We start from the raw sequence: 27985 nt of genomic DNA on the forward strand, positions 1-27985 counted from the left end.
TATATATATATATATATATATATATATATATATATATATATGGATTTTCTCCTCATTGTTTTACAAAATAAGAGTTTTATATTTCTCTGCATTTTCTTTTCTTAATAAAAATACAGAGTGGGAATCTTTCCAAGTCAATTGATAGAGAGCTCACTTATCCTTTTAAGTATGTAATATTCTGTGTTGCTTAATAGTCTATGATACTACCATTTAGTCAATCATTTTTGTATTTATGTGCATGTATTTTGTTTCCAGCTTTTTATCCCCATAAAATGTACTGTAATAAAAGACCCCTCCATTTGCTTTTAAATAAATGTATAAATTTTAGAACAATTTTAAACTTACAGAATTATTGCAAAGACAGTACAGTAAGTTCCTGTGTGCCCTACACCATTTTTCCCTGTTATTAACATCTTACATGACTTTGGTATATTTGTTACAATTAATGAACCAACAGTGGTACATTGTTATTAACTAGAGTCCATAATAATTCAGATTTTCTCAGATTTTCCTTAATGTCTTTTTTCTATTCCAGGATCCCATCTGGGATACCACATTACATTTAGTTGTTAGCTGTCCTTAACTTCCTTTTGGTTGTGGTGCTTTTTCAACTTTCCTTAATTCTTATGACCTTCACAGTTTGAGGAATACTGTTTAGATATTTTGTAGAATGTCCCTCAGTTGGGATTTATCTGATATTTATTTCATAGTTAGACTGGGATAATGTGTTTTTTTGAGGAAGCCCACAGACATAAAATATGCTCATTACGTCATATCAAGGGTAAAAAGTATCAATATACCTTATTGCTTTTGTTTTGTTTTTTCTTTTATTTCAAGCTTTTATTTAAATTCTAGTTAGTTAACATATAGTATAATATTGGTTTTAGTAGAACTTAATGATACATCACTTACACATAGCACCCAGTGTTCATCACAAGTGCTCTCCTTAATACCCATTCCCCATTTAGCCTATCCCCCTCCCACCTCCACTTTAGCAAACCCTCAGTTTGTTCTCTATAGTTAAGAATCTTTTATGGTTTCCCTCCATCTCTTTTTTTTTCTTTCCTTCTCCTATGTTCATCTATTATGTTTCCTCAATTCCATATGAGTGAAATCTTATGGCATTTATCTTTCTCTGACTTAATTCACTTAGCATAATGCACTCTAGCTCCATCCACATTGTTACAGATGGCAAGATTTCTTTCTTTTTGATTGCTGAGTAATATTCCACAGTATGTATCTGTGTGTGTGTGTGTGTGTGTGTGTGTGTGTGTGTGCATTTCTTTATATTTCAGCACTATAAGATGCTCCAGGATTATCTTGTATATTTCCTGCCCTAGTCCTACAATCAGCCACTTTTCTGAGGGACCTTGATTCCTTTTAATGGAGAATGGCATTAGAAATTTCCATAAGTATGCTCTTTGCTACTGGGGTGTGATTGCTTCTCAGTTGACAGCCTATTTGCTTTTATTTATTTATTTTTTATTTTTTAATATATGAAATTTACTGTCAAATTGGTTTCCATACAACACCCAGTGCTCATCCCAAAAGGTGCCCTCCTCACTACCCATCACCCACCCTGCCCTCCCTCCCACCCCCCATCAACCCTCAGTTCTCAGTTTTTAACAGTCTCTTATGCTTTTGGCCTATTTGCTTTTAAACAAAGACATGTAGTATTTCATGCACAATTGAAGTTCCCAGTGTCCCTGAAATCCTGTCTTGTAGATGGCCCTCTCTTTCAAGCACATATCTGATTAAGTTTGTATCTGTTGTTGATATCATCTAAGTCAGTGGTTCTCAAGTCACATGTAGATCAGTAGAAGAGAAGAGGATGATATCCCACCGAGCAGAGGCTTACATTCAAGCATAACTCCTGACATCCTTTATTCATGCAGTAGATCTTAGGGAGTGATTGGGACTGATGGAGTGGGTGAATCTTTTGATTGTTATACTTCCCATATACCTTAGTATGGAAAAAGAAGAGTTTGGGGCCCAATGTTCTAAAGGAAGGAACAGTCTTTGTCAACTTAGGGAAGTCTCTTCTAGAATGATACAAGTGATTTGGATAGCATTTGGCTGTGTTTAATAAATATGCTTTTCAGATCTAGTACTGGCCACTGACTCCAAATATGTGCCAAGTGAGAAATTCAGTCCATATAGGTGATTTTATGCCATTGCCAAGAGAGTATCATTTATAGTGAAAAAGGCTCTGAATTTGACAATGTGTGTATTCACCTAAAATTCCCAATTTAAGGCCACTTTAATGTAATCATGGATGATAATTTTTCTGTGCATTATTGCCCTCATTAAAAATTAGTGTATTAATTTCAGTGTTTAAAAATGCATATATGAAATATTTAATAATATTCTCTACCCATTTGCATCATAGCAAGAAAAATTTACTGTTTGTGATCTTTCTATAGCCAATTACTCAGTTTTGTGTTTTTAATTTAGCCAGTCTCAAGAGTGATTAGTTGAATTTCTCAGCATTTTAGTTAGCGGTTATAGTAATAGAGAAATGATAGAGAAGTGAGTCATATTTTGAGAGGTAGTGCCAGTCCAAAAATTACTGTCTCCCCTGCTTCCCACCTGAATCTTTTCAGTGGAGGCACTTACTAAGATAAAAGTGATGAGAGTAATCCCACATATCACTTTCCCAACAACTTGGAACAAAGGATGACTTAATCTGTGGATGAAGACATATATATCTATATAATCCTGAATTTAATTCACAGGTAGTGAAAAGAGTGATTAAATATTATCAAACATCTGTAGAAACCTGAGTGTTTGGGGATAACGATGGCCAAGTGCAGTGAACCAGTTATAAGTTCAAAAACCATTATGACCATTTACCTCTCCAACAAAGTAAACAGAACAAGAACCCCCTTCTTAAAGGGGTACATAATCCAACCATTTTTGCTCTTTAGTAATCATTAAAATAAATGAGGTTCTCAAAATCTGACTGTCTCACAAACTCTTTCTAGGTTCCTTAGTGCATTTATCCAACCCTGACACATGACATTTGCATTGCTATTCATCACATTTTAGTGATTATTACTCCCAACAAAGCAATATCATCAGAAAAGTTGAGGGGGTAGAGATATTTGAAACAAGGAATGTAGCATGTTGCTAATTATTGAATCTGTACAAAGAGTATATGAGCGTACATTATATTGGTATTTTTATTTTTGAGTATGTTTGAAATGTTCCATATTTAAAAAAATAAATAAATACAAATATACAGTAATTTTGTCTGATTTTAATGGCTCCTAAATGATCCTGACCTATAAATGCCTATGTAGTATATAGTAAACAAGGTTTACATTTTAGTCAACAAATGTTCATTGAGCATGTACAATGGGATTCACTTTATACCATATTGCAAGGAAACCTGTGTCTTTTGAAAGGAAAGTAATTGTCCTAGTCTACCTAAGACACTAAGAAATATGTTTCAACACCTTTCACCCTCCTATCCTACTCCCCATCATGGTTACCAAGAGATTATCAAGGACAGTGAGCTTTCTTATAATTTAATCCCAATTTAACTGTTAATCCTTGAAAAATTAAGTGTCAACAAGTAGCTTGCTCAAGTACCAATTTCCAGGAGAGCAGATAGTCTCTTGTAGGAAAAATGAGGATTTGGATTTATTATAATTAATTGAACTCAGAAAAGATCAAGATTGTATAGCAGGGTCTTTAGAAAGTGGTGATGCCTTCTCTTGTCTGCATAGGCTAACATGTGATAGAAGTAGTCATCTTTTCCATCTGTTTTTAGATATAAGTGGGAGTCCCTGGTTTAGCTTATTTTTTGTAGCAAGTATGCATAATGGAACACATATATAATATGAAAAGATTAATTAATTCAACCTCTAAAAGTTGATAATCTGCTTGTTTGTAAAATTACAGATAACATAAATAGCACAGTAGTGGCAATTGTAATTTACTTTCATCTCATTAAAAGTTAGATATGCTCTAATATTTAGAAATATAACCATACTGCTGTATGTTATCTATGTAATACTCAGAAATATTAGCCATTTTATTGTACAATACCTATGTAATTTGAATTCCATTCAGTTTGTTTATTTGAAGGGAGCAGATGTTTACAGTATAGTTGGTTAACAGATTACGTGCTTTGTAAGAATTAATGGGTTGTATTTGATAATCATAAAATAAGAATTGATTTCAAATAGTCATGAATGAGCTAGAATGCTGGTATTCCTATATAGATATAGATATAGATATAGATATAGATGATATAGATATAGATATAGATATAGATATAGATATAGATATAGATACAGATACAGATACAGATATTATTTTGCTCCTATCAAGGTTTTAATTTGTTGCAGGAGTTGCAAATTCAAAATCTCTTCAGGGGCCAAGAAGGTAGATAATGTAATAATTGTGGCAGGCCATCTGAAACATTTTAGGGTGTTGAAGACTATATCAATCTCCTCAGTAATCTCATTTTCATGTTTCTAAACTTGCCACTACCTCTAGCTCACTATTTCTGTACCTCAATTCCAGTAACCTATTGACCCTCCCCCAGAGCTGCCACTCACTGATCCTACAATTTTTTCACTGTCCTTTGCTCTCTTTCCACCTACCATAGTTTAAGTTTCATAATCAGTCATTATAATCACTCCCATATGTACCCTCTTGATTTCTTTGACTCTTTATCCCTTAATCTTACTTGTGAAACCATAGCACTGTTTAAATCAACTCTTTATCTATGCTTGTACCTGCATCCTTGTAGCTGAACTTGACTGAAGGGAGATATATGATAACATTGACTGGTCCCACTTCAAATTCATTATTATAAACTTCAAAAGGACCCTTAATACTGCCAAGTAGTATTACTGTGTATTCCTAGTCTATTCAGTCTTTCATCCTCCTAGATGAGTATTTTACATTGTTCTCCTCAAACGTTAAACATGTCCCCTCGCTTCCCATTTTACTGAAAAAAAAAAAAACTGAAGCAATTAGGAGAGAACTTCCACTATATTCACCCACTGATTGGCATCTGTATCTGCATACTCTGCCTTCAAGTCTATTATCATTGATGGACTGGCCTTGCTGCTATGTAAGGCCAAATACATCACTTCTGCACTAGATTCAATCTTTATTTGCCTACTCAAGGAAATCACCTGAGCATTTCTCCCACTCTCCTGTATCATGGAATTTCCTATTTCTATTGGATCATTTCCATCAACATACACATAGGACAATATTTATGCCATCTAAAAAAGTGTCAACTCCACTTCTCCTGCCAGCCACTGCCCATCTCCTTGCTTACATTTGCAGCAAAATACTTATTAACAACAAAAAACAAAAAACAAAACAAAACAAAACAAAAAGCAAAGAAAAAAAGCCCTGCCATCTGCACTTAGGATCTTAAGCTCCTCTCCACTGATTCTCTATTAAACCCATTCCAGTTAGAATTTTGTTTTCGCTACTGCACCAAAATTGCTCTTTTCAGTCTCCAGTGACCTCAGTGATGCTAAATCCAGTGGCCAGGTCAATTTTCACTCCTACTTTTACTTAATCAGTACATATGGCACAATTGATCACCCCCTTATTTTTGACATATGTTCTTTAACCTGACTTCCAGAGAACCACACTATCCTACTTTTCCCTGTACTCTGTCAATTACCCTTTCTTAATTTCCTTTGCTGGTTCCTCATAGTTCCCCTGACCTCTTAATGTTAGGGGACCCTGGTGCTTGGTCCTAGTTTTCTTTTCCATGTCTATCCATACTTACTCCACCCATGATTTGTTTATACAATCTCACAGTTTTATCTCTCACGGTTTTATCTACCATCTGTACACTGATAACTCCAACACATATACCTTCCAGCCCATATCTCTCTCCTAAACTACAGAATCTTTGTTTGTTTGTTTGTTTTGTTTTTCTTCCAAATTATTATTTAAATTCGAATTAGTGAACATATAGTATAATATTGGTTTCAGGAGTAGAATTTAGTAATTCATCACTTACATATAACACCCGGTGCTCATTCCAATAAGTACCCTCCTTAATTCCCATCACCCATTTAACCCATCCCCTGCCCACCTCCCTTCATAAACCCTCAGTTTGTTCTCTATTGGTTTCTTATGGTTTGCTTCTCTCTCTCTCATTTTTTCCCATCCCATTTGTTCTTCTGTTTTGTTTCCTATATTCCACATATGAGTGAAATATGGCATAAAATACATAATCTTTTATCCAGTAGAATTTTCAGCATATTCACTTGGTGTTAAGACCAGTATGTCCCAAACTGAACTTCTGATCTTCTTCCTGTCTTACCATGGATTCCTAGAAAATAAAACCTGAGGCAAAAGCTATTGTGTATTAGCAACATAGGAGTGAAGGAAAAAGGTAGGGAGGCAGGGGAAAAAGGAGATTATTTCATGATAGTTGATCCAGGAGGAGAAATAGAGAATTTCTTTCTCAGCTCCTATATCCCATTGGTCAATATATTATCCCACAGGCTCTTAACTCACTCAAACTTTGGGGATTACATAGACTGTGCCTTCCATACCACTGCTACCATTCTGGTTCAAGCCACCATCTCTTACCTCTGTTGTTTCAATAACTTCTAATTGGTTTCTCTGCTTTTCTACATGACTCTCTTCAATCTTTCTTAATACCAGTATTCACATATGTTTGTGTTCTACCTAGGACCTTCCAATGGTACACCATTTCATTTGGAAGTAAATTCAAGACCTTTCTAGGGCTTACAAGGCACTTTGACCTTACTGTTTCTCAAACAGGTATACTCTCAGGCAGGTATACTCCAGCTTTAGGGTCTTTGCCCTAACTGTTACCTCTGTCTGGAATACTTTATTCTCCTAGAGCTACATGACTAACTCCCTCATTTCTTTCCATTTTACAGATTCTTCTATTTTAGCCTCATCAGTGCATCTTCTTTGAATATTTTATTTATATATATTCTTAATATTCTCTTCCACTTAGTTACCATTCTCATACTCCTGATATTTTTTACCTTGCTCTGATTTTTCTTTTTACATAGCAATTATTAACTTTTTTGATATATATATATATATATATATATATATATATATATATAATTTACCTATCATATTTGCTATTGATTTTCTGTCTCCTTAAGCTATGATGTAAGCTTCTTAAGGACAGAGATATTTGTCTTTTTTGCTCCCTGATATAGCTCAAGGGACTATAGTGTATGGCACATAGTAAGTGCTCAGCAAGTGATTATTGGATGAATCAATGAGCTATGTCTCATTTAAAGTCAGGCAGCCACATGATATCCAAATTATTGTTACCGTATAGAAATATAAGACAAATATTGCTGTATCTTCTGATTTTTTGAAAAAATCCTCAAATCTGAATTTTTATATGCAATTTCCTAAATTTAAAATTTAATTTTTTTTATTTTGCATATTTTTTATATTTTGCATGTTTAAAATTTCTAAGCTCCCCTCCCAAGAAACCCTACTCAGAATCAACCAGTGGACTCACAGTTTACAAATTCTGAACTACTAGGTTTTGACTCCAACATTAACCTAGGGAGTAATGGTATATTTTAGTTATATGACCTGTGCCTTGATTTCCTCACCTGGAAAATGAAAGTTTGTTTATTTAGCTTAAGATATTTTGAACAATTGCATTCGGTATTTGGCATATAGCATTGAATGAGACAGATTAAAGTTCCTACTCTCCTTTGGGGTGCCTGTGTGGCTTGGTTGGTGGACCATGCAATTCTTGATCTCCAGGTCATGAGTTCAAGCCTCATGTTGGGCATAGAGATTACTTAATAAAAAAAAAAATAAAGTTCTTACTCTCCTGGAACTTAACTTCTAGAGCGGGGGAAACATACACATACATTTACAAGATTATGTTGGGTAATACCTATGATGAGAATAAAAAGGGTCATATTACAAGAGTGACTGGAAGGCCATTTTTAGTTGAGTGATCAACAAGGGCTTCCAAGAGAAAGAGACTTAAAGCCAAGACCTGCATGGCAGGAAGGAACCAACCTTGTGAAGATCTATGGGAATAGTGTGCCAGTCAGTGAACAACAAGTGCAAAGGTCATGAAACAGGAACAGACTAGTTGTATTCAAGAAAACTAAAAAAGGCCAGTGCGGGTGGAGCACAGTGAGCTGAGGGGAAATGGTATTGGATGAGGCTGGAGAGGCAGGCAGAGGTCAGATCCTGTTGCATATTGTGGGCCAGAATAAGTTGATTTTTATTAGTAATCCGAGGCAAATGGAGAGTGTTATATTTTGTCTGTTTGTTTTAAGCTGGGGAATAAGATGATCAGATTTCTATTTTTAAAAGATCACTGTGACTGCCCCAGTGAGATTGGACTGTAGGGAGACAAGCAAGGAGACCAAGTTGGGAAGCAATTATATCATTTGAGGGGGAGATATGCAATGGTAAGCTTGGATTGGGGTGGTAGCTAAGGAGATGGGGAGAAGTTAATGGATCCAAGATATGTATTGAAAGATGAGCTGACAGGACATACTGATGCACTGGCTGTGAGAAATGAGAGAAATAGTTGAATAAAGGATGCCTCTTATGTTTCTGACTTAAGCAACTGAGTGAATCATGGTGCTCTTAACTGAGAGAGAGAACAGTTGAAGAGGAGTTGAAGCGTCTACCTCGGGGAATACTGACAAGCACTTAGCACCAAAGCTGACATAGAGTAAATGCTCAACACATTATCTCTTATTTCTGTTTTTGGTACTGATACCACTATCACTACTAGCTCTGATTTTTCAGCCCTTACTATATGGCAGAAACTATGTCAGTAACACTATGAGGTAGGTCATATTATTGAAGATGGTAAAACTGATATTCATAGAGGTTAAAGAACTTGCCCAGTGATACATGGCTATTAAATGGTAGAGTTGAGACTTGGACCCACGTCTGTGTAGCTCATACACATAATTAGATTTTTTTTACTGTATTTTCTTTTATTACCCATTTTTACTGTTCTTCATAGGTATCAATATCTGTATATTACAACAAATTAGATATGTTTAATTCCTGCCTGTATAAATTTCTGAGATTCTATTTTGAGTTTCCACTGTATAAAATATCATGTGGTGATGAGAATGAGTCTATTGATTAAATATGGACAAGAGATGACAGTGAAATAGAGCTTCTTAGTTCATGATAAGTGAGGATCAAGTTAAAGCAGACATTTCCAGAGATAAAACCAGACTACTTGTCTTAAAGAGTTTGGAACCCTTTGTGATCATTTATGTTTCCAAACATTATGTAGACATGCTTAAAAGTTTTCTTTATTTTTTAAAGTTTATATTTATTTTTAGAAAGAGAAAGGAGAAAGAGAGCAAAAGCAATCAGGGGATGGGCAGAGAGAGAGAGAGAGAGAGAGAGAGAGAGAGGGAGAGAGAGAATCCCAAACAGGCTCCGTGCTGTCAGCATAGAGCCCAACATGGGGCTCGATCCCACGAATCATGAAATCATGACCTGAGCTGAAACCAAGAGTTGGACACTTAATTGACTGAGACACCCAGGCATCCCAAAAGCTGTATTCTACCAAAAAATAAGAGATGGAGGAACTTTGATGGAGGTATATTCTTAGCGGACTTTCTTTTTGTCTGTTTATACTCTGGCTTCCCAAATTCCAATATAGAAGATTCATGATGAATCAGTTAAAGAAGCATATACATCAATATATGACAAAGTGCTAGAATGAATATAATTAGGTGTCCTGAATGCAAGGGTTATGTTTTTCAAGAACATATTGCATATGTTCTTGTTCAAAAACATATTATGTTTTTCCAGAACATAAAACTGGTTCCCTCCATTCATCCTAAAGGTAAAATATTGCATACTGGTAGAAAAATGAAAGCACATTCTTTCCTAACCACAGTTTTATTTTGGTTTTTAATAAAAAGGATACTTTATAGCAGATATCATTTCAGATCTTAGGTATCTATCAGTCCTTAAACAAATATTTATTGAGCATTTATTCTGTGAAAGGTACCAAAAAAAGCAAAAGTGAATGGCAGGCCTCCTGCCTTCCAACAGATTAAAACAGGAATTAGGACATGTATACAAATTATAATCAAACAAGTAAAACTCAAATATAAGACAGGATTCTATGTGGTTCAGCATATAATTGTATCCTAGGAAATAGTCCAGCAAGTAAACAATCTTAAAAGGTTTAATCTTTAGGTATTTACTGTAGTCCTTTGAAAAGCATCAAGGGGAAGCCAATTTGTAATGCCCAGCAACCTTTAAAATCAGTTTTCCATATTGCTTTCATGCTCAATATCTTATACATACTATAGCTACCCAGAAAACTCTGTAAACACTGCTCATTATCAACTAAAAAATTCACTCTGGAATGTATCTTCTGCAAGTTTTCCCACTTTTTTTCCTTTTTCATCTTCTATCACTTGTTTTTTTTTTCCTTTTCATTTATTTTTTGTTTCAAATTTTTATTTAAATTCTAGTTAGTTCACATATAGTGTAGTATTGGTTTCAGGAGTAGAACTTAGTGATTCATCACTTACATATAACACCCAGTGTTCATCACAACAATTACCCTCCTTAATACCCATCATCCATTTGGCCCATTCTCTACCCATCTCCACTCCAGCAACCCTCAGTTTGTTTTCTGTGGTTAAAAGTCTCTTGGGGCGCCTGGGTGGCTCAGTCAGTTAAGCTCAGTTCGTTAAGCTTGATTTCAGCTCAGATCATGATCTCATGGTTCATGAGTTAGAGCCCTGTATCAGGCTCTGTGCTGACAGTGCAGATCCTGCTTGGAATTCTATCTCTCTCTCTCTCTCTCTCTCTCTCTACCTCTTTCTCTCTCTCTGCCCCTCCCTTGTACTTCTCTCTCTCTCTCTTTCCCAAAATAAATAAACTTAAAAAAGAGTCTTTTATGGGTTGCCTCCCTCTCTTTTTTCCCCATTCCCCTATGTTCATCTGTTTTGTTTCTTAAATTCCACATATGAGTGATATTATATGGTATTTGTCTTTCTCTGACTGGTTTATTTTGTTCAGCATAATACACTATATAGCTCCATCCACGATGTTGCAAATGGCAAGATTTCATTCTTTTTGGTGGCTGAATAATATTCTAATACATATTTATACCACGTCTTTGTTATCCTTTCATCAGTCAATGGATATTGGGCTTTTTCCATAGTTTGGCTATTGTTGGGAATGCTGTTATAAATATCGGGGTGCATGTGCCCCTTTGAATCAGTATTTTTGTATCCTTTGGTTAAATACCTAGTAGTGTAATTGCTGGGCCATAGAGTAGTTCTATTTTTAACTTTTTTTAATGTTTATTTATTTTTGAGAGAGAGAGAGAGAGAGAGAGAGAGAGAATGGGGAGGGGAGGGGCAGAGAGAGAGAGATGGAGACACAGGATCCAAAGCAAGCTCCAGGCTCTGAGCTGTCAGCACAGAGCTTGACATGTGGCTTGAACTCATGAACCGTGAGAGCATGACTTGAGCCTAAGTTGGACGCTTAACTGACTGCACTACCCAGGCACCCCTATTTTTAACTTTTTGAGGAACTTCCACACTGTTTTCCAGAGTGGCTGCACTAGTTTGCAGTCCCACTAGCAGTGTAAGAGGGTTCCCCTTTCTCCACATCCTTGCCAACATCTGTTGTTTCCCGTGTTGTTAATTTAGTCATTCTTACAGTTGTGAGGTGGTATTTCATTGTGGTTTTGATTTGTATTTCTCTGATGATCAGTGATATTAAGCATCTTTTCATGTGTCCATTAGCCATCTGTATGTTTTCTTTGCCAAAATGTCTATTCATGTTTTCATCCATTCCTTAACCGGATTGTTTTTTTGGGTATTGAGTTTGATAGGTTCTTTATAGATTTTGAATATTAACCCTTTATCCAATATGTCATTTGCAAATATCTTCTCTCATTCTGTAGGTTGCCTTTTAGCTTTTTTGATTGTTTCCTTTGCTGCGCAGAAGCTTATGATCTCAAGGAAGTCCCATTAGTTCATTTTTGCTTTTTTTCTCCTTGCCTCTGGAGACATGTCTAGTTAGAAGTTGCTGTGGTTGAGATCAAAGAGATGGCTCCCTGTGTTCTCCTCTAGGATTTTGATGGTTTCCTGTCTCACAGTTAGGTCTTTCACCCATTTTGAGTTTATTTTTGTGTATGGTGTAAGAAAGTGGTCCAATTTCATTCTTCTGCATTTGCTGTCCAGTTTTCCCACATCATTTGTTGAAGAGACTGTCTTTTTTTCCATTAGATATTCTCTTGCTTTGTCAAAGATTAATTGATAATATAGTTGTGGATCCATTTCTGGGTTTTCTATTCTGTTCCATTGATCTATGTGTCTGTTTTTGTGCCAGTACCATATGGTCTTGATTATGACAGCATTGTAATATAGGTTGAAGTACAGAATTGTGATGCCTCTGGCTTTGCTTTTCTTTTTCAAGATTATTTTGGCTATTGAGGGTCTTTTGTGGTTCCATACAAATTTTAGAATTGTTCTAGCTCTGTGAAAAATGCTGGTGGTATTTTGATAGGGATTGCATTAAATGTGTGGATTGCTTTAGGTTGTATAGATTTTAACCATATTTATTCTTCCAATCCATGAGCATGGAATATTTTTCTATTTATGTCTTTTTCAATTTCTTTCATACGTGTTTTACAGTTTTCAGAGTACAGGTCTTTTGCCTCTTTGGTTGGGTTTATTCTTAGGTATCTTATTATTTTTGGTATAATGGTCGATGGGATTGGTTCCTTGATTTCTCTTTCTGCTGATTCATTATTGGTGTATAGAAACGCCAAAGATTTTTGTATGTTGATTTCGTATCCTGACACTTTACTGAATTCGTGTATCAGTTTTAGCAATTTTTTGGTGCAGTCTTTCAGGTTTTCTACATAGAGTATCATGTGATCTGTGAATAGTGAAAGTTTTCCTTCTTGCCGATTTGGGTGCCTTTTATTTCTTTTTGTTGTCTGCTTGCTGACTCTAAGACTTACAGTACTATGTTAAATACCAGTAGTGAATATGTTTTCACTCATATATGGATCCTGAGAAATTTAACAGAAGACCATGGGGGAGGGTAAGGGGAAAAAAAAGTTACAGAGAGGGAGGGATGCAAACCATAAGAGACTCTTAAATACTGAGAACAAACTGAGGGTTGATGGGAGGTGGGGGAGAGGGGAAAGTGGGTGATGGGCATTGAGGAGGGCACCTGTTGGGATGAGCACTGGGTGTTGTATAGAAACCAATTTGACAATAAATTATATTTAATATAAAAAATTTAAAAAATACAAGTGGTGAGAGTGGACATCCCTGCCTTGTTCCTGACCATAGAGGAAAATCTCTCAGTTTTTGCCCATTGAGCATATTAGCTGTGGGTTTTTGTTTATGGCTTATATGATGTTGAGGTATATTCCCTGATATTATCCCTACTTTGTTGAGGGTTTTTATCAAGAACGGATGCTATACTTTGTCAAATGCTTTTTATGCATCCATTGAAAGGATCATATGGTTCTTATCCTTTCTTTTATGAGTGTGGTCTATCACATTGATTGATTTGAGAGTTGAACCACTCTTGAGGCCCAGGAATAAATCCCACTTGATCATGGTGAATAATTCTTTTCATGTACTGTTGGATTCAATTTGCTAGTATCTTATTGAGAATTTTTGCATCCATGTTCATCAAGATATTGGCCTATAATTCTCCTTTTTACTGAGGTATTTGATTTGGGAATCAAGGAATTTTGGCCTCATAGAATGAATTTGGAAGTTTTCATTCCATCTCTGTTTTGAAATAGTTTGAGAATAGGTATTAACTTTCTCATTTTCTTGAAATGTTTGGTAGAATTCCCCTGTGAAGCCATCTGGACCTGGACTTTTGTTTGTTGGGAGAACTTGTTTTTTCTTTGTATAAAGCTCTTGCTTCTCCGTCCAATGTTACTTAATTAAACTAGCACTCTTCCTTGCAATTTTTCAGCTTTTTCTTTCTATACACCTGTTATGCACAGTTAAATCTCAGGAACTTATATGGCATACCAAAAATCTCCACAGAAGTTGCTGGATTTGGAAAGACCTATGCAGCCAAAAAGAATTTTATCTTTAGAGGCAGAGGAAAGCTGCCAATACTAACAATGTTTTTTATTCCATCACACATAAAAGAAAGTGAAAAGTGTGATATAAAAAAGATAGAGATATTGGTCAACTGGGTGGCTCAGTCAGTTAAGTATCCAACTCTTGATTTCAACTCAGGTCATGATCTCACAGTTTGTGGGATCAAGCCCCAAGTCAAGCTCCACATGGAGCCTGCTTGGGATTCTGTCTTTCCCTGTCAACGTAAATAAACTTATTTTTTAAAAGAAAGATAGAGGTAAAATAATAGTTGAGATTAAGGAAAAATAGATTTTGACTTATAAAATCAGGGGTGTTTGAGATAGTTGTTGAGGATCTAAACAGGTGGCAATAGTGGAGGCCTTCCCAGGCAGATGGAACAGTATTCAAGGGCAAGGAGGCAGTAAAACATGGTCTGTGCACAGGGAAAAACAGGAAGGTCCATTTGGCTGGAATCTGGGTTTATCAAGGCCTTTTTACTGAATGCAAAACTGACAATAACTAATGCTTGCTCTATGGTGGTTTCAGATATATTTTTGGACTATGAGACTTTAAGAGACTAAGACACTGACCAAATCTTAGAAGTTAAAAGATACAACCAACAAGTGCCTTGACTTGCAGGCATATAACAATGCATGTTTTTAGGAGATGATGTTTCCATGGAGAAAGCGTATGTTTAAAGGGGGATAAATTTATGATTTTTTATGACTCCCCTTATTAACAAAAGGAGATGCTGCTGATCTCAACTCTGTCAATCAGAATGTGCACTCCAACTTGTTTTCTCAGGGATGGGGATGAATTCACGTGGAACCATCCCCACTCTTTCACCACTGTGAAAAGTGATCCACCTTGGCAAGATAGTGGTTAAAATTTGGTAGGTACAGCCTAGATCTATGGCTATGAAACAGAGAAAAGCTGAATAGGAGAGCAATGTGGAATTCCACATCACCTTGACCTCATTAACACAAGACCCAGGTTAACACTAATCTACACCTTCTTATTTCCAGACCAGAACATACTCTTTACTAGTAAGGCAATATATATTTAGTTGGGTGGAGAGATGCCACATGCATCTTGTTATTTTTCAGCCCCATTATTCTGTCTTTTCCCTGTGTCTTCCTCCAACTCCACATAATGGAGAGTGGTTTGGCCACTCTCTCTCTCTCTTTCTCTCTACCCCTAATTCCCTCTTGCCCTCCCCCCTTCTTTTTTAATCCCTAGACTACCCCCTCCCACAGTTTACACACATAAAGTAGAGCAGGCTTTCCCTACATGCTTGTTGCTGACTCATTGGCTGTAATCTTCAGATCACTAGGGTTTGAAGGTTTTTAATTTGGCCACATGAACCCTTTTTCCCCCTGATATGTTAAATTTTGCCAATAGAAACAGAAATAGATAGCAGGAAGGCAGTTATTATGATATGACATCACAAAGAATGATGCCCAAAACACCAGCATTTAGAGCAGGGTGCAAAGTCACAGAAAATTCTGATTTTTAAGGCATTTAAGGAAGTTTCCTATTAGGTAATATCTTTGTCCAAACACTCTGGCAAAGTTTTGACCTTGATCCCACATGACATAAAGCAAAGATGAAAAACTGTTGTTTCTAAATAAAATATGACTTGAGTTATTTTTATTTTCCATTATTTTAGAGAAAGGTGTAGACAAGTTTGACCTCCCAGAGTGTGGATAGGTCATTAGAAAGAAGGTCAAAGGTACCTTCCCTGGTCATTCCCTTTCACTATTTTACTTGTTACTATCTCAGATGCAAGCTCAGAGAGCATCATTACCATTTTTACAGAGGAAAAATCACTGTTTTTCACCAAGACATTGGCACCTGCAAAATTTTCATTCCCTTCCCTATTAGAGCTGGGTCTTTCTTCCAGCACCATCAGTTTTAAAGCTGTCTTACTTTTTAGCTACCCATATCACTAAGCATGCTAGCCCAAAGGCTCAAAGGCCAAGTACAGTCACCTCTGTTGGGTTTGTTGAGGATATTTAGTGATAAAAATGGAATTAATTTTAATTTATTAAGTTCTTCTTGACTTAGGAAAAAAAAACTTTAAAATGGGTGTAATTCATGAAATCATGAAAATGTTCGTATCTTTCTTAAATCCTACCAATCATACACCCCAAATCCAAACAAACTGACTCTTTTCTTGAAAAAAATAAGTTATGAAAACAAGTTGTAACACCAGAGATTTGTGTCTGGTGCTCCTCCTAGAACTAGTCACCTTCCTTTCCAGCGGCCCTCCTAGGCTCTCTCATTGTCCTCCCCTTTGGTTTTCTTTCATTTGGGTCCTATCTTAATTGGATCCTCTGTGCAGCTTGATGATCCTTTATGCTATCCCACTCTCCACCTCCCACCATGAGTTATTCCTTAAATATGCCAATGCCCAGAAGGCTCCACCCCCACCCAGACCTTCCATCCTCACTCTTGGGTGAAGGGACACACAAGGGGATGCTGTCTAAGGGACACACAAGGAGAACCTCTTCATTTCCCTTCTTTTTGCCACACATATCAGTGTCTGCTCTCCTCTTCTCCTATCCCAAAGGAAGAGGTGGCCTTTGCAAACCACCTCATGCCAGCAAATTTACTTCCTTTTATTTTATTTGTGAACATTTAATAATTTTATTTTCACAACACAGAAGTATATAAAGTAGAAACCCTCTATCTCATTGCCCCATTCTACTTCATTTTTTTCTGAAAAGAAAAAAAAAGTTTTTCCAGACATTTTCTATGCTTTTTCAAACATCAGTGTATAACATAAATCACACATAAACCTATAATATGCATATCATACTTATGCACACTTATGGAGCCTTGGGGGTTTTGGTTCACACGCAAAAATTGGCCTTCATATTTTATTTATTTAATAGTACAATGGACATGCCTCCAAAACAGTATACAGGGTCTATCTCCTTCTTTTACATATTTCTTGTGTTTTCAAGGTTTCTTTAGCTGTCTCCTTCCCCATGGTTCAAGTTTCTCCCAAATTCAAAAGAACTTTGTATCTCTCAGCTGTGTATCCTATCTCATTCCTTCTCTTCACACCCAGGAGTCCTTGATGAGCTTCCCTCACTGACTGCACATCTTTCCTTCCCACCTAAATCCCTGGTTTGTTTTCTGCCCCTCCTCCACCCATATTGCTTAAAAATCAAAAGTGAACACCAGACCAAGTGAATACTTTTTACCTCCTTAGGGCATTCCCTGCAGCCCTGGGCATTGCTGAGCATGCTCTTCTTGCAACTCTCTTCCCCCTATTCTGACTAGTCCTAAGGACCTTATTGCCTTAATGGTTCCCAACTAAGGGTGATTTTGCCCTCCAGTGGACATGTTACATTATTAGTTGTCACATTTTTAGTTGTCACAACGGAGGGGTGGGTGCTATTGTTACCAAGTGTGTAGAGGCTAGGGATTCTGCCAAGCAACCTAAATGCACAGCACAGTTCCCTGAAACATGTAAGTATCCAGCCCAAAGTATCAAGAGTACTGAGGTGGTGAAAGTCTGAAGACATTTCTAACAAGTATAGGCCCTTTAATAACTAGCTAGGGATCTGGCCCCAAATCTTGAAAATGATTTTCTGTATCTGTTCCCAAACGAGACAACTCAAAGTCACACCCAGATACTGCAGAGATGTCCCAGGCCCATGACAACCTCAGTTTCTAGGTCCCCAGTCCCCAGGTAACATCCAAGCTTCCTCCAGTTGTATCAGTCTGGTCCAGGTATGACTCCTTACCATTTTTCCACCTGTAGGCTAAACCATACATTTAACCCTGCTCAATGCAGCTTATAATCATAAGAGGGGGAGACACAGACAACCATCACCCTCCCCATTTCTTGGTTGGGCTATGTTCCACACTCTGAATTCACTGAGGGCTTTGTAGCCAGATTCTTCTCCCACTGTTAACCTGGTGATGAGTTGGGGGAGAGAATCCCTCAGGATGGCAGCATACTTTGGTCATTGGTCTAAACCAATAAACCCTCTGGGCACGATCAGCTGCTGACTCACCTCCTTGGTAGTGGCATGTGACTATACCCAGTTCTGCCCACTGGGTACTGGGGAGGATTCTTCTGTCATGGGGCTGAACAGCCATAGGTAGCAGTCCTTGCTTGCAGTTCATGCTGGCACCCTCTATATGCAGCCCTGGGGCGCTTGGGTGCTCAGTCAGTTGAGTCTGACTCTCGGTTTCAACTCAGGTCATGATCTCTCGGTTCGTGGGTTCGAGCCCCACATTGGGCACTTTGCTGGCAGTGTGGACCATGTTTGGGATTTTCCTCTCTCCGCCCCCGCCTCTACCCTTCCCCCACTTGCGCTATAAACTTAAAAAAAGTATACACGCAGTCCTGAGATTCCCTTGGAGCAGGAAATCTCTGTTGTGTCATAAGCAAGTAGTTAACCCTAGGCCTGTTTTGATTGTTTCTTGTGATATAACTCGTTCAGAACATGAACAAGATTCATGTCCAGTTTATTATTGGAGACTCATGGGATTCAGGAATCCCCACTACCTGTCACTCCCTGATGCACCTCCCCAGTCAGTTCCAACAGTTTCTTTGATGCCCTGTGGTTTGCACCTGCTCTTCTGGTATCATTTTCTGACTTGGAAATAATCTGGTTGTCCAGAGAAGGAACCCATTCAAGTTAAATTAAAGAAAAGGGGATCTCTGTAGAGTGGATTTTCATGCAACACAATTGCAGGAAGTGGAAAAGTGGTCAGGCCACCACTGTCTCCATCTCTGGGTTTGCAGGATCAACTCCTTTGCTTCTCTGTGCTTGTCTGCTCCTTGGGAACTCATGCTGGCATCCTCTAAAAGACACTCGGCCTCTATAAAGCACAGAGTTCTGCTCCCCCACAGCCAGGGTCAGGCCTCAGCTGTGGCCTCAGTGTCCGTGACTCTGACCTTGGCCCCAACTCCAAATAACCCACTGCTTCCTTGCCCAACACCATCCTGACTATGGGACTATGGAATCTGCCTCTCTATTCAGATTCTCTAGTGTAAGAACCTGTGTGGTTAAGGATGGGTCAGATGTCCACTCCTCCAATCATATACAGCCTAGGTGGGAAGAGGGGTGGGCTGTCACAAACATGGCTGCTCAGGTCCACCAGGTACTAGGGTAGGGAATGGAGACACATACTAACAGAAGCTACAGTGCTTCTGGGGTGTGGAATGCTAATGCTCTGGAACACAAAGGGGGTCATCAAAATAAGTCTGTGTTTTACCCCCCCAACCACCTAATCTACACCCTCCCCAGCCACCACTCCATACCCACCCCATTTTTCCACCTTTCTCACAACCCCCTTGCCCCATCCACCCACCCTCCTTTTCTCCCCATTCTTCCCAAACCCTCCCACATCTCTCCCCCTCCCTCTGAAAATTGATTTCCCATTGGGATATGTTTCCGTTCTATTTCACATTTCTGAATTCACTGGGGGTTTTGCAGCCAGATTCCCCTTCCACAGCGGAAGCAAATTTCTCTCCGTGAAAAATTCACAGCTTTACACCAAGGGCAGTCCTAATCCCCGGGTCTGCGAAATGTGGGAGGTCTTCTCTGCTGAAGGAGATCGTTGTCTCCTTGGGATTCTTGAGGGTGTGTTCCCTGGGACCCCACATCAGACCACAAGTTAACATCAGAGGGCCTCCAGTGGGGAGATATCTGAGATGGAGCTCCTGGGGTGAACATTATTGCTGGTGGGGTTGGTGTGGGTGCAGGTGGGAAGGGGGAAAAGGGGCAGGCATAGGAGTATGTGAATGAGGCAGGGAGCTGGACAGGCAGGGGTGAGGGTGTGGCTGTGGTCCCGGGCTTCATCGTCCCAGAGAAATAAAGCATGGCTGTATCCACTGACCTGACATCTCCCTCCCTCTGCCCACCAGAGGTATAATTTTTCTGCTCAGCTCCAAGAACATGCACAAGGCCTCCACCCGGGTTCTTTGTGGCCTCTGTCCCTTCTTCACCTTTCTGTCTTCTTCCTCTTCCTGTGGCACCAGCAGCAGTAGCAGAAGTAGTGGCAGCCCCCGCCTCTTCCTCCTCACCTGCTCCTTCTGTCCCAGCGTCACTGGCAATGGCCAAGCCTGGCTCCTCTGCAACCTGCCCCGGCTCCCGCGAAGACTCCAGCTCCTGCAGAGAAGTAGGCAGGGTTGAGACCCATTCTGGGGGTGGTGAGGGGGTGGGGCAAGGAGATAGGGCCAGGAGAGGGGGCAGGGACCAAGTTGAGGCAATCTTACAGCCCGCAGGAGCTTCCACCTCAGGAGGTCCCTTTCCTTCCGTATCTCCGCCAAGTTTGCCTGTGTCTGCTGCAGACGGAAGGCTGCCTCCTTGCGCTCCATCTCCTGCTGTGCTGTGAGCTCCTTTAGGTCTGAGGCCAAGGTCTCTGCAGCGGACTTATGCAGTTTGGCGAAGTCCTGCAGCCAGTGCACCCTGTGCCCATGTAACTGGCCCTGCCTGCGGGCAAAGCGCACACCTAGGGCCAGGCTGCTCCAGGCGCAGGCGTCTTTGGCCTCACTGGACACTGCGTTGTCCTCCAGGATGGCCTTGAGCTTGTTCTCCACTTCCTCCCAGGACTGAGATATATTTTCGAGGTAGAACTCAGGGCCTTTCGTGTGCCCGGCCATCTTCTCATTGATGAAAGCCACCACGTTGCTGTGCTGGAACCCACCACTGGGGTCTTCGGGTTTCAAGGCCATGATGGCTGAGGGCTTTAGGGGCTTGTTTGGCCCTGCGGGGATGAATCAACCAGTTGCACCCTCCTCTCCCCTTTAATCCCTAACCCCCTTTAGCCCTCCCCTCCCCACTCTGTAGCTTCCCTTTTGATTCCTCCGCCCAACCCTCCTGAGACCCTCATAAAGACCACTGACTGGCTTGCCTTGCCATAGTACACTTCTCACCAGGTCTTACCTCCCTAGCTAGAATTAGAGGAGGTACAGACCTCCCATGCCTGCCTACAAACCTAAAGAGAAAGCGAGAAAGCGCACCTCTTTCCCTCCAGGGGCTCCAAGGAAAGGGAGTCTCTAAGCAAACCCTAGAGGCTTTTACCGTGGGACTGTTCCAACTTTGAAAGATAGTAGGGGTGGGAGGGAATGCACAAGGAAGGTCCTCCATCTGCCCCAGGACATAAGGGAACCCGCTACAATGTTGCAAGTCCTTGAAGTGGGGAGGAAACAGGAGTGATCAGAAAAGACAGAACTGAGAATTTGAAACACTTGTGATCAAGTACAAAAATTTCACCCCCTACTCTCCACCCCCACTAAAATGGTTTGTCCCACATCAGGAGCCCCTCCCCTCTTAGAAGTGGAATATTCTAGAACAAGAAAAAAAGCCTCCTCCTCACCAGGAAGATGCTGTATCTCCTATTCTAGAATCTCCTAAATTGGAATATGACAGTCAGAAAATTGTTTATGTAAAGGGCCAAGTAATAATTATTTGAGGCATTGTAGGCAAAGGACCTCTGTCCCAAATACTTACAGCATAAAAGCAGTCATAAGAAATACTTGAAGAAATAAGCATGGCCATATTCCAATAAAACTTATGCATAAAAATAGGTAGCCGGCAGGATTTGGCCTGTAGTTTGCCAACTCCTGGTCTAAACTCATATTTCCTGCATATCCCAAAGATATCCAAAATCCAAATGTTCACCCTTTCCCCTGAGAGATGATTCTCCTATATTCCTGTGTTCATATTCTCCTATATTCTTGTGTTCACTATAAAAACCTCAAAATCATCAATACCACTTGCCTTTAATAACATAGGAAATTGGTCCCAAATCTTGTTGCTAGTATCTCAGAATCTTTTTTTTTTAATTTTTTTTTACATTTATTTATGTTTGAGACAGAGAGAGACAGAGCATGAACGGGGGAGGGTCAGAGAGAGGGAGACACAGAATCCGAAACAGGCTCCAGGCTCTGAGCTGTCAGCATAGAGCCCGACGCGGGGCTCGAACTCATGGACCGCAAGATCATGACCTGAGCCGAAGTCGGCCGCTTAACCGACTGAGCCACCCAGGCGCCCCTCAGAATCTTCTTTTAACATCCATTCCCATTTAGAGAATGCCCACATAGTCTCATGAATAAATTCTCTACTCTCTTTCTAATTCCTAATCTTTCCTATGACCATGCTACTTTCAAGCTTCAAAATATTTGATGGCTTCCTGTGACCAACTCTTGGGGTAATATTATATTCTTACCCTAGTATACCTTTCTAAATTAACTCTCCTTATTCTCTTTTCTGCCATTATTTATGCACTGAAGGAAGTGGACATGCAGAGATACACTCATTTTGGGTTTTATTTTTCCATTTGAAAAATTAGAAATTCATTATTTATTATATGAGAATTACATTTTGTTCTATGACCTACATTGAAATAGATAACATTTCTTCTCTAAGTGTCTTGTGTCAGATAGTGAGAAAAAAATAATGTATCAGGCATTAATATATTACTTAAGAAGGTAGTTAAATCCCAGAGGTATAAATCCCACTGTTTTAGCTTTCTTTTTAAACTGTTACCTTTTTCTCCATTTCAATTTGGGTATTTTATTTGTTGGTCTTGGGACTAATAAATGGGAAGCGTTCATGTTTTGGCTTGTTCTAGAGTGACTTCTGTAGAAAGATCATTTGGGAGATAATATAGAAATTGGAATGGCAAGGAGAGAGGGGTGATACTGGAGTCAGGGAGACCCATTAGGGGGATGCCACAGTAATTCAATATGTAAACTAAGGTAGTAGAAGTTAGAATGGAGACAAAAGTGTAGAGAGCTATTTGGTTGATAGAATTGATAGGAATGTCAGGGACAGGGATGAGAAAATGAATAGGGTAATTCCCAGGTTTCTGCTACAGGGACTAAGTAGATAGTGATGCTGTAGACTTAGATGGATAATAAAAGAGAAGCTGTTTGGAAGGGGGATCACCTGTGGACATATTGATATTGAGATACCCGTGGGACATCCTAATGGAGATACCCCACAAGCAGTTAGATATATGAGTCTAGGACTAGGAGAGACATCAGGGCTGGAGATATAGTATTGAAAAATGGAAATTGGATTCAAAGTAGTGGTTGAAATAACCCACGGAGAAGATATACAGCAAGAAGAACAGAGTGCAGGGAATAGCTCTTTTCTTACCACTCTCCATTCTCACTCACGGTTTTATAGCTGACTTGCTTACTCTGCCTACTCTGATTTTGGACTCAGAACATTTTTTTACCCTTTTTTATTCCTTCCATAACTCTTTAAACATGGACTTCAGCTTGTGATCACTTGTATCTGTATGCTATAATTCTTCCACTTCTGCTTATAAACGCTTTCAAAAGATTAAGGTAAATCATTTACTTGTTTTGATTTAAATTTCGGTTAGTTAATATACAGTGTAATATTAATTTCAGGTGTACAATATAGTGATTCAACACTTACATATTACACTCAGTGTTCATCACAAGTGCACTCCTTAATCTCCATCATCTATTTCACCCATTCTCCCACTCTCCTCCCCTCTGGTGAACAGCAGTTTGTTCCCTTTTGTTAAGAGTCTGTTTTTTGGTTTGCCCCTCTCATTTTTACCCCTATGATCATTTGTTCTGTTTCTTAAATTCTGCACATGGGTGAAATTACATGGTATTTGGCTTTCTCTGACTGACTTATTTTGCTTAGCAAAATACTTTATAGCCCCATCCATATCATTGCAAATGGCAAGATTTCACTATATATGTATATTATCTATATATATACAGCATTATCTATAATAGCAAAATATGAAACAGCCCAAATGTCCATGTACTGATGAATAGATAAGGAAGCTGTGGTATGCGTATGTATATGGACATTTGGGCTGTTTCATATTTTGCTATTATAGATAATGTTGCTATAAACTTCAGGGCGCATGTATGCCTTTGAATTAGTATTTTTGTATTCTTTGGGTAAATACCTAGTAGTTCATTTGCTGGATTATGGAGTAGATCTATTTTTGACTTTTTGAGAAATCTCCATACTGTTTTCCAGAATGGCTGCACCAGTTTGCATTCCCACCAACAGTTCATGAGGGTTCCTTTTTTTTCCACATCCTCAGCAACACTTGTTATTTCTTGTGTTTCTGATTTTAGCCATTCTGAGAAATGTGAGCTGGTATCTCAGTGTACTTTTGATTTGTATTTCTCTGATGGCGAGTGATGTTGAACATCTTTTCATGTGTCTGTTGGCCAACTGTATGTATTCTTTGAAAAATATCTATTCATGTCTACTGCTCATTTTTAATTGGATTATTCAATTTTGGGGTGTTGGGTTTGATAAGTTCTTAATAGATTTTGGATACTAACCTCTTATCAGATATGTTACTTGCAAATATCTTCTCCCATTCCAAAGTTGTTTAGTTTTATTGATAATTTCCTTCACTATGCAGAAGCTTTTTATTTTGATGTAGTCCCAATGGTTAATTTTTGCTTTTGTTTCCCATGCCTCCCTCAGGAGACATATCTAGAAAGAAGTCGTTATGACTGATATCAGATAGGTCACTGCTTCTGTTATCTTCTAGGATTTTTATGGTTTCAGGTCTCACACTTAGGTCTTTAATCCATTTTTAATTTGTTTTTTGTGTATGGTGTAATAAAGTGGTCCAGTTTCATTCTTCTTTTTTTAATGCTTATTTATTTTGAGAGAGGGGGAGAGTATCAGCAAGGGAGGGGCAGAGAGAGAGGGAGATAGAGACTCTCAAGCAGGCTCCATGCTGTCAGCACAGAGCCCAATGTGGGGCTTGATCTCACCAACTGTGAGATAATGACCTAAGCCGAAACCAACAGTTTGATGTTTAACTGAGTCACCCAGGCGACTGCACTTTCATTCTTTTGCATGTTGCTGTCCAGTTTTCCCAAGACCATTTGTGGAAGAGATTGTCTTTTTCCTATTAGATCATCTTTCCTGCTTTGTTGATGATTAATTGACCACATATTTCTGGGTTCATTTCTGTGTTTTCTATTCTGTTCTATTGATCTGTGTGTCTGTTTTTATGACAGCACTATACTGTTTTGATCACTACAGTTTTCTAATACAACTTGAAGTCTGGGATTGTGATGCCTCCAGCTTTGCTTTTTTTTTTTCAAAGTTGCTTTGGCTATTCAGGGTCTTTTATGGTTCCATACAAATTTTAGGATTGTTTGTTCTATCTCTGGAAAATGCTGTTGGTATTTTGATAGAGATTGCATTAAATGTGTAGATTGCTTTGGGTAGTATAGACAGTTTAACAATATTTGTTCTGTCAATCTATATGCATGGAAAATCTTTCCATTTCTTTGTGTCCTCTTCAATTTCTTTCATAAGTGTTTTATAGTTTTCAGAATACAGATCTCTTACCTCTTTGGTTAGGTTTATTCCTGGGTATATTATTATTTTTGGTGCAATTGTAAATGGGATAGATTCCTTAATTTGTCTTTCTTCTGATTTATTATTGATGTATAGCAGTGCAACAGATTTCTGGATGTTGATTATGTATCTTTTGACTTTAGTGAATTCCTATATCAGTTCTAGCAATTTTGTGGTTTTTCTACATAGAATATCATGTGTTCTGTGGATAGTGAAACTTTTACTTCTTCCTTGTCAATTTGGATGCCTTTTATTTCTTTTTGTTGTCTAATTGCTGAGACTAGGACTTTAAGTACAATGTTAAATAACAGTGGTAAGAGTCGACATTCCCTTGACCTTAAGGGAAAAGCTGTCAGTTTTTCTCCATTGAGGATATTAGCTGTGGGTGTTTTTTGTGTATAATCTTTGTTATGTTAAGGCATGTTCCCTCTATCCCTACTTTATTGAGGATTTTTATCATGAATGGATATTGTACTTTGTCAAATGCTTTTTCTGCATCTATTGAAGACATCATATGGTTCTTATCCTTTTTGTTTTTTTATTAATGTGGTATATCAGATTGATTTCATTTATGGTATATCCCTTGCAGCCTGGGAATAAATCCCACTTGATCATAGTGAATGATTCTTTTAATATACTACTGGATTCAGTTTGCTGGCATTTTATTGAGAATTTTCACATCAGTGTTCATCAGAGACATTATAGTTCACTTTTTTAGTGGGGTCTTTATCTGGTTTTGGTATCAGGGCAATGCTTGTCTCATAGAACGAATTTGTAAGTTTTTCTTCCTTTTCTATTTTTAGAATAGTTTGAAAAGTATTGGTATTAACTCTTCATAAAATGTTTGGTACAGTTCACCTATGAAGCCATCTGGCCCTGGACTTTCATTTGTTGGGAGATTTTTTTTTATGACTGACTCATTTTCTTTCTTGTCTATCAGTCTGTTCAAGTTTTCTGTTTCTTCCTGTTTCAGTTTTGGTAGTTTAAGTTTCTATGAATTTATCCATTTTTTTCCAGGTTGTTCAATATTTTGGCATATGGTTTTTCATATGATTCTCTTATAATTGTTTGTATTTCTGTGGTGTTGGTTGTTATTTATCCTCTGTCATTTGTGATTTTATTTATTTGGGTCCTTTCTCTTTTCTTTTTTATAAGTCTGTGTAGAGGTTTATCAATCAATTTTATTGATATTTTCAAAGAAACACCTCCTGGCTTCAATGATCTATTGTATTTTTTAATTTCTATATCATTTATTTCTACCTTACTATAATTATAATCTTTTATTATAATTACATGTTTTTATCTATAATTTTGTTATACTTATTACATATTATAATCTTTATTATTTCTTTCTTCTGCTGGATTTAGGCTTTGTTTATTCTTTTTCTGGATCTTTTACTTGTAAGGATATGTTATGTATTTGAGATTTTTCTTTCTTCTTGAAGTAGGTCTATATTGCTCTTAACTTTCCTTTTAGGAATGCTTTTGCTGCATCGCTAAGGTTTTGGACTATTTTGTTCTCATTTTTATTTTTTTCGTGTATTGTTTTTATGTCTTCTTTGATTTCCTGGTTGACCCATTCACTGTTTAGTAACATATTGTTCAACCTACATGTATTTATGGTCTTTCCAAGTTTTTTTCCTTGTGATTGACTTCAAGTTTCACAGTGTTGTTGTCAGAAAATATACATAGTATGATCTCAATCTTTTTGTATTTGTTGAGGCCTGATTTGTGACCTAATACATGATCTATTCTGGAGAATGTCCCATGTGTACTTGAAAAGAATGTATATTCTGGTCTTTTAGGATGGAATATTCTGAGTATATCTGTTAAGTCTGTCTGTCCAGTGTGTCATTCAAAGCCATTGTTTCCATGTTGACTATATATTTAGATGATATATTGATATAAGTGGGGTGTTAAAGACTCCTACCGGTATTGTATTATTGTCAGTTATGTTTATGTTTGTTGTTAATTGTTTTATATATTTGGATGCTTTCATATCGGATGAATAAATATTTACAATAGTTACATCTTCTTGTTGGATTGTCCCCTTTATTATGATATGGTGCCCTTCTTTGTTTTTTGTTACAGTCTTTGCTTTAAAGTCAAGTTTGTCCTATATAAGTGTTGCTACTCCAGCTTTATTTTGATATCCATTAGCATGATGAATGGTTCTCCATCCCCTCACTTTCAATCTACAGGTGTTTAAGGTTTAAAATGAGTCTCTTGTAGGCACCATATAGATGGGTCTTTTTTTTTTTTAATCCAGTATGACACCCTGTGTCATTTTATTGGAACATTTAGTCTTTTTATATTCAGAGTAATTATTGATAGATATGTACTTAGTGCTATCGTATTACTTGTTTTGTCATTGTTTGTGGAGATTTTCTCTGATCCTTTCTTGTCTTTGCCATTTTTTTTTTTCTCTTGCATTCAAAAAGTCCCCTTTAATATACCTTGCAGGGCTGGTTTAGGAGATCACAAACTCCTCTAGTTTTTTTTTTTTTTTTTTTTTTTTTTTTTTTTTTTTTTTTTTTTTTT

General features: G+C 38.0%; 2 protein-coding genes across 2 annotated transcripts in view; one reads left to right on the plus strand and one right to left on the minus strand.

The window, feature by feature from the left end:
- Positions 1 to 27985, plus strand: part of IL1RAPL2 (interleukin 1 receptor accessory protein like 2) — a 551542-nt gene that overhangs the window by 2233 nt on the left and 521324 nt on the right. The window lies entirely within an intron of this gene.
- TEX13A (testis expressed 13A) lies at positions 19513 to 20907 on the minus strand. Its single transcript, XM_049644146.1, has 2 exons — positions 20329 to 20907; positions 19513 to 20221 (listed from the first exon to the last, which is right to left on the minus strand). The coding sequence occupies exons 1-2, from the start codon at positions 20785 to 20787 to the stop codon at positions 19619 to 19621; spliced, it is 1062 nt and encodes a 353-aa protein (XP_049500103.1). The 5' UTR covers positions 20788 to 20907; the 3' UTR covers positions 19513 to 19618.

Source organism: Panthera uncia, chromosome X (genome assembly GCF_023721935.1).
Source record: "Panthera uncia isolate 11264 chromosome X, Puncia_PCG_1.0, whole genome shotgun sequence".
NCBI lineage: Eukaryota > Metazoa > Chordata > Mammalia > Carnivora > Felidae > Panthera > Panthera uncia.

What these genes read in the sequence shown, in the direction of transcription:
- TEX13A (XM_049644146.1), bottom strand. Translation starts at nt 20,787, where the DNA reads ATGGCCTTGAAACCCGAAGACCCCAGTGGTGGGTTCCAGCACAGCAAC. An exon ending in GGTGGAAGCTCCTGCGGGCT is followed by an intron (nt 20,222 to 20,328) that starts GTAAGATTGCCT and finishes ACTTCTCTGCAG; the next exon opens with GAGCTGGAGTCTTCGCGGGA.